The 7,778-nt window shown below is 43.6% G+C and overlaps 1 protein-coding gene across 1 annotated transcript; it reads right to left on the reverse strand.

Annotated features, from left to right (window-relative positions):
* Positions 1-1,763: 1,763 nt before the first annotated feature.
* dact2 (dishevelled-binding antagonist of beta-catenin 2) lies at positions 1,764-5,911 on the reverse strand (the record flags this gene model as incomplete). The annotated part of the gene is made up of 4 exons (XM_083897218.1): positions 1,764-3,643; positions 3,750-4,037; positions 4,174-4,306; positions 5,636-5,911. 4 exons carry the CDS (start codon positions 5,909-5,911, stop codon positions 1,764-1,766), a joined length of 2,577 nt encoding a protein of 858 aa, XP_083753344.1.
* Between the last annotated feature and the right edge of the window lie 1,867 nt (positions 5,912-7,778).

Genomic DNA, 7,778 nt, shown 5'->3' on the forward strand with positions numbered 1-7,778 from the left:
GGGTACAAAAGGGCCCCTGACCTCTCTATTGTGAGACTAGAGATGAGCCAACACTACAGCTGGTAGGGTCAGCATGCACACAAGGTCAAGCCGACTCAGTCCTGTTATACTCAACATCAAAGACAAGTCCAGGACCTGTCATGCTCCTTCTGAGCTGGGTTGAAAACAGCGGCACTAATCCCACTGACCACTCGCTGCTGCTCCTCATTGAGAGGACAGAGGTCAGCAGGGTGTACAAATCCTAATAATTTGATTCAGTTGTGGCAACTCGCCGTAGTTAATGGATCTTTTTGCACTTTGGACCCGTCTTGTCTTTGATGAATAGAGAAAGAAAGAAAAAAAGAATGCGGCTGAATGAATATATTTCGGTGAATGAGTTTGACCTAAGAATGGTGCATTCTCCTTTTCTTTTTAATCAAAGGGAACACAACTTAAAGTGAAATGAGAGTGAAAGACTCTTGCTAAATGAATTTTCAGAGATAAAAAAATAAATAAAGGTCTTCTCAGTGAAAGGATCTGCAGGGAGCACAAACTTCAAAGTCCAATTTTATGAAATGGTGAAAACATTTCAGCTGTATAAGCTCCTTGGTTGCGAATGTTCGCAGTGGCTGCATGATATGAAAAAAAAACATTATTAGGGATGACCACAGGAGAGAGGACTAAAATTTGACAATCACCCAAGTACTTGCCCTCACCAGTGTCCTTTTGCTTACCCCATCTTTGCAAGAATTTTAATGAAAAGATACCAAGGGAGATTTAGGAAATGCGATTATTGTGCAACGGTGCGCAGCTGCTCACTGTCTAATCTCCTCACGACAGCACAAAAATGAGGAGACTTTTATCATCTGTCATTCCTGCCTAATCCCATGTGCACCCCTTGTGCCACATTCACCAACTGTTTGAAAACCTCAGGTCTCTCTCCTCGGAAACCTGAACTTCCACTTACGCGATGTCAAACGACTGTTTGTGAAACTGTAGAAGTGCGACGATGTTTTAGTGCACCCGCACAACTGTTTACTTACATTTAAATGACTGAGACCGACAGGTTTCGCCCTTTAATCAGATATGACTGTCTGGGCTGAGAGCTGCAGCTAATTAAACCAACAGCTGGGTGAGATCAGGAAACCAGATAAGGAGCCGTTACCGCTGTCTGTGCTAAACTGGTCAGCCTCAGTGGGGGAGAATGAGTGGAGATTTTTCCAACATGTGTGAAAATGGTCACGAGAAGATGGATGCTGCCAGCATTACTCACATACTGATGAAACTGTGCTATTTCTATACACAGCTTAACCCACGCATTTTATGGACAGGGGCTAATTGTGTTCTTAAACGGTGTCTGAATGTGAGGGAAGATAGGGAGATTGACAAAATGCAGTACGAACCATCACAATACAGGATTAAATATGTGTTTATTGTAATGCATTACACGTGGGCAGTTATTTACAATGAGCAAAAAAACCAAAAACCTAAAAAGTGAAAATAAAGTATTATTTGCAATATTTTCAGATGCAAACATAAATATGACAGTGTTATATATCAATGAAACTGTCAAAGGCAGACATATACCACAAGAAGCTTCCATTACAACAACATATATATTTACAAATTAAGTGTGAGTGACTGTGTTATACATGCTTTTGTACACTCCACCATTAAGTACACCATGTGTGGGCTAAACTATTTTTTTTTTTGTTAAACAGTTGCACAGTGACTGCTTCTCAGGGTGAGATGGAGCAATTTTCCTTCAGCCTGGAGGAATATCATTACACCAGGGTCATGACCTTCATTGAGGCTGGCTGGAACCTACGAATCTTTTTCTTCAGAGCTCGAGAAGCTTTAATCCTGCAGGCTGATGTCTCGGGTGGTGGGAGCTGCTGGAGGGGCCTTCCAGCAGCAGTGGGCCCCAGAGCAACCTCAGCCCAGACCAGACTTCCCTCCTCGTGACTGTCCACCTGGTCCTCCTCGTCTAGAGACAGACTGCTGTCAGAGTCTGACTGGGAGCTCTGGCTGGACTCGCTGTCCCCAAAGCGGTTGGTGGTGTTGTCACTCATCTCCCCCTCACTGCTTTCCGCAATGGTAGAGTGAAAGAGGGAGGCACATTCAGCTGAATACTCAGACTCACATCTGGGTGGGTAGAGGCTGGACATGTGATAAGGTGCTGGAGGGTATCTGGCATTAAGATTGTGAAAGAAGAAAGAGTTGGTGGACATGGAGGTTTGGAAGGGACGAGGTGGTCCACTCCACTGGCCTGGTTTGGCGCTCATACTGCGGACCATCTGCATGCTCCCTGGTGCCTGAAAGTGGGGATCTTTCGACCTCTGACGCTGAGCACATGCCGCCTGGAACATCTCTGCATTGGACGGCCACTTGGCAGCTCCTTGCCTGCGCTTCCTCTGAACTACAGAATACTCAGACTCCATGCATGGAAGTCTTCGGCTTTTACTGGACTTTGCAGGGACAGCAGGGACGGGATGTGGCTTAGGATGGACTTGCTGGGCGTACATGACTCCAGGGCTACAGTGGCTGGAGTCTGAACCTGAGCCATGTCTGCGCTCCTCTGTGTGACAAGTGGTTATTTTCTGGGTTGTTTTTCCCTTTCCAGACCTCCTCTGTTCTCCTCTAGTGCCACCACTAGCCTCTCTGGTCCTCTCACCAGATGAGTACCCATAATGCTGCTTCACAGATCGAGACTTATCAGCACCTTTTCTTCTGAGTTTCACAGCTTTGGTTTTACGGTCTGCCTGTCTCACCTTGACCCTCTGGGATCCAGCAGGGACAAATTTGGCATGGACAAACTCAGTGGAAGCTGTGTGACCAGCATGAACATCGAAGCATTGACTCTCCTCTGCGCTGGAGCTATGAGCCATCAGCGGTCTCTGTCTATGGTCCTTCCTCTCTTGTGGTCTTGACTCTGGATTCTCCCCATATCTCTTTTCTGAATGGCTTCTTGCTGCACTTTCATATTCTCCTTGGGGCTTACCATTCTTTCTTTGGATTGAAGTGGTGATCTCATCAGAGTTGTACTCCTTCATGGCAACAGGAAGAGAGTATCTATATGGAACCTCTTGAGTTCTCTCAGGCTGTTTGTGGTTTGTGTTTTCAGTGGGCTCTTGACTGGAGAAGGTCATACAGTGTCTCTTTTGATCTCTATCCAGTTGGATGTTGTTTGTGGTCAGAGCCGGATGAGTTTGCCGCAAAAACACCTCCTTCTGAGACACGTCTTGAAACACTGTTATAACTTCAGTTGGTTTCCTGGGATAGTCGCTGTGTGTCTGCCGATTCTCTGTGCCTCTTTCACTCTGGATTTTACTTAAGCTGCGCTGTAGGAGCTTGTCAATGTATCCAAGGTTCTTGGTATCTTTGCCCATGTGTGCCCTCGGGTAAGATCCATTCATTAAGGCTGCTTGACCCTCTAAAAGCCCAGGTGCTGGATTGCCTCCAGCGGAAAATATTGGGCTCTGAAGAGCCACTGCATGCAGAGGGCTGGGGTAATGGTATACTTCTGTTCCACTGCGGGACACCAGGTTGCTCTGAAACTTGGGATCCATTGTGGAAGTCTTCAGGTTTGGGCACATGGAGGGTTTCTTTGCATCCCCAGATTTGAAGTAGCTTGGCCCTTGAGCCATCATCCTGTCAAGATCACCTGAAAGGCAACACAAAAACATCCTGATTAACTTTTCAACTCAGTCATTCGTTGAAACTATATGAATGTGGCCTTTCTTAAATTAGGGATAAAGAGACGTAGTTACCTGTGGACACAGGTCTTGGTCGTGTCTGTTCGGTGCCTGTAGTGCTTGCTCGGATTCTGCTGCTGCCAAGATGGAGGCCTGTGGCACGTGGCAGGTTGGGTTGGGTCGTGCTCTCATCGGCAGAGCGTCGGCGGCAGACATCAGCTTGTGATGGAGGGCTAATAAAGGGGCTGGGAGGGCTCAAGGGAAGCAGAAGGCTTGTCTGGGACGATGACAGACATTCGCTGTACACAGAGGTGCAGGAATTTGATAAGGAGCAGGAACCACCATCACTGAGTTCATAAAAACCTGGAAAGAAAATATCAATTTAGAATTTTTCCTATTAAAATTATGTCATAAAAGGTTATATGCAGGCATTAGTTTGTCCTATGAGGCAAAAAAAAGGAAACGCTTTTAGTGTGCGTGAGTGTGGGCACCTACACACCTGAACTTGGCCTGCTGTCACTCTCCAGCTGCTCGGTGGAGGCCTTGCTTACGTCCAGTTTAAGCTCACTGATTTGCTGATCCAGCTGTTGCAAGTGAGACTTCAGGCCAACGTCCTGTTTTCGAAGGCGAGACTGTAAAACAGGCAGCACAACAAATTTGAGCCCCTGAAAAACTACATGTGGCACAACTTAAACCGAGAATTAAATTGTATTTAGAGTTTCTCAGAAGAGTATTATACAATAAAAACAGAAATACACTTATGTATGAGTAGGGAAATTGGTCATTAAGGTGAGGATATATGTTAACAGTATAATAGTTTTATAAAGATGGGGTCTGTTCAGATAAAGGATGCCCTAATCTAGAGCCATTAGAAAAACAAAGCTGTGGCTCAGCTGTGGCTGATGATTAACCCCAGCAGGACATGGGGGAACATGGAAGAAGCAGTGGTGGGTAACTCATTTCTCCCCCACTGCGAGGGCCTGGCCATTGTGTAAACTACTAGAGGAGGAAAGCTTGGGGGTTGGGTTAAGGGACTGTTTGCTTTGCAGCAAAGGCTGGGCATTTACAGTTACAGTCCATTCAAAACTATATTAAAAAAAAAAATGCACTTTCTAATTAATGTTTAAAAATCTAAGTTTTGGTCGACTTGTGAAGGACAGGGTTAGATGTCGTGCAGTGAAGTTGCAGTACATTGCTCTATACTGGGAAAAAAAACGTGAAAAGGGTTATTTAAGCTGACAAAAGTGTCTATGATCTGTCCTTCGGTGCACTGGTCCATTGTTGCAGTCAGGCAGAGCACCTTAATCCCTGCACTCCCAGTCCGACGCTTCATAACAGCAGCATTCATGGAAAAAGCTGCTCATAGCAAACTCCACAGAGGAAATTGTTTCCAACACCAGAGAGCCTCTAAGGGCTAAGACTCTCAGTGGGTGTCAGCTACAGCAAAATATCCACTATTTAAAAAACATTTCCTGGCATTAGTGGTTAATGATTAAGAACATACCCCCACCACCACAACCTCAGTACACACATGCACTGTGTTAGATTTAATGGGATACGATTAAAACCCTCTTCTGAACATCAGTCCATCCTAAGACTTAATGGGAACTTATCTATCTATCTATCTATCTATCTATCTATCTATCTATCTATCTATCTATCTATCTATCTATCTATCTATCTCTCTGGCATTTGGCTCAAACCCCCTTGGTCCTGCAGTGAACCTTGATTTATGACATCTATCTGACTTCCTACCCCCAGCTGAGCGCATGAAAGTGTGTCTGGTAATAATTGAAGGCTGAATCCACATGAGCATCAGCTGACGGCTTTTTTCCCAAGGACTATTGAAGAAGTTTAAAATAGAAGGACGCATCATAAAAGTTAACAGTCATACCAGAATACTACACACGCACCACATGAAAAAGACGAGTAAAGTTCTATAGATATATATATGTTCATACCAGCTGTTGCTTCAGTGCAGTCAGGGTCGCCTCCAGCCGCTGCTCCTCGGCTCCCACGGTCCTCGCAGCCTCGGAGCCTGCGTGGGCAGCAGTGAGCGGCTCCTCTCGGTCCATCCCGAGCGCCCAGCTCACCATGTCGCTCTGTCTGTCCTTGAGCAGATGCAGCTCCTGCAGCCCGGCCAGAGCAGCCTGCAGCCTCTCGCCGACCCTGCTGCGGTCCACTCCGGCTACGGCTGCGCTCATCATGCCCGCACAAGACCCTTTCCTGCTCAGCATGCTGGAGAAAAGGTCATGATCCGAAAAAACAAACAAACAAACAAAAAAAAATGCTCCTGAAGAAACAGTCCTGATGCTCGCTCCTGCGTCTGTCCTGATGCTGCTGTTGTTGACCTGGTTAGTGCTTTAACTACCTGTTAGAATAAATCTTGAGAAGTGGGAATGACTGAGCTCCTCCCACAGACCAAATGGCCTCCCTCACTATTGGCTGCTGGCCTCTGGGTCCCAGTGAACATCTGGTACTAATCTGCCCATTCAAGTCCTCAGTGAAGCTGTCCTGACATGTCCCTTTGTATTATACCACACATGACACGTTTGTTATAAATGATTACTTCGTATAACGTATATACCAAAGAAAGTGATTTCAAGTGATTTCAACTGGTTAATGTGTGGGATCACTAAATAAAATCATTGCAAACCCTAAACATTAAAACACATGAGCATTAACTGAATATGTGGTATATTAAATAATTCCTACCATTCTAATTAGTATTGAACTAGTTGTCAGTAGTATTTGCTTTTGGAGACTTGGAGAGGAAAACAAAACAAAACACATGACATAACTCATAGATGAATGTTGCCCTCACGTGGTAGTTAAGGTTTCCTGCAGTTCATTGCAACTGAAGTTTTATGATGACAGAAAATAGTGTTGAAACATCCAGTGTATACACAATCATTTCAATGCCAAATTTCCTGAAGAATAAAACACTGATGAGAAGCTTGTAAAGTCTGGCTAATCTTCAATTTGTTGACACATGAACGTTGTTGTTGTTTAAGAGGAATTAAGACCATCCTTAATGTGTTCTTGTTTCTTCTCTTCCTTCTTGTCTAGATGTAGTTCTTAAGTAGAGCTGAGACAATTAATCGATTAATTATTGATTACTAGATTAATCGTCAACTGTTTTGATAATTGATCATCGGTGTGAAGAAATCATTCATTAAATCATTAAAACTGAATCGTTTTGGTTTGTGGACAAAACATGGACATTTGAGAACATCGTCATTTCCAGGTTTGACAAACACTGATCAACGCTTTTTTAACATTTTCTGACATTTTATGGACCAAATGATTAATGGAGAAAATTAGAGATTAATCGATTACGAAAAATAATCGTTAGTTTCAGCTCTATTCTTAAGTTTGCAGTGGTGTTCAATAGCAGTTGGAATCCATGATGTTGCATTACTGCCCTCTTATGGATTCAGCCATCCACTGCTTCCCCTCCTTACATCTTCTCTCTCAGTCTTCTCCTGGTTTTAAGACACTTGTATAATTCAGTATAAGATAGGAAATGAAGGTGGAATAATAAACTCAAAATGATTATTCAAGTATAAATTGTGTTGTTGGTTAAAATATTTTTGGGTTTGGATATTCATCTCATATAAATGTAAGCATAATATTAAAAACACACATAAAATGTGTTGTTATTATTATTATATTAAAATCTCCACATGTCCACTATCAGTCAGGTGACCTGTAGTGTCAAGTTTTCCCTCTTCCATTAAGGGAAATGTATTGATGTAAGTTCATAAGTTAATATCAAGTTACACATTTATAGTCATCTTATACAGAAGCTCCACCTGCACCTACTGGTCGCAGGTTTCTGCAATGGTGACATGAAAACTTTCAAATCAGTCAGTATTGATAATTATTGCGATAAAATGTCAGAAACGTTATTTTCCTCTCGAGTAAATGATGTAGAAACCAGTTCTTAAAGGAACCATATGTAAGAATGTGGCCAAAAACGGTTACTACATTCAAATTCAAAATACCGAGGTCTTTTAGTTTTCGTTCTCTGACGTAACTGGCAACCCGTGGTTGCTCTGCAGCTGAGACTCTATTGAATGCAATGATTGGTAGACAGCGGTA

The sequence above is a fragment of the Microchirus variegatus genome (assembly GCF_963457635.1).
Source record: "Microchirus variegatus genome assembly, chromosome: 11".
Lineage (NCBI taxonomy): Eukaryota > Metazoa > Chordata > Actinopteri > Pleuronectiformes > Soleidae > Microchirus > Microchirus variegatus.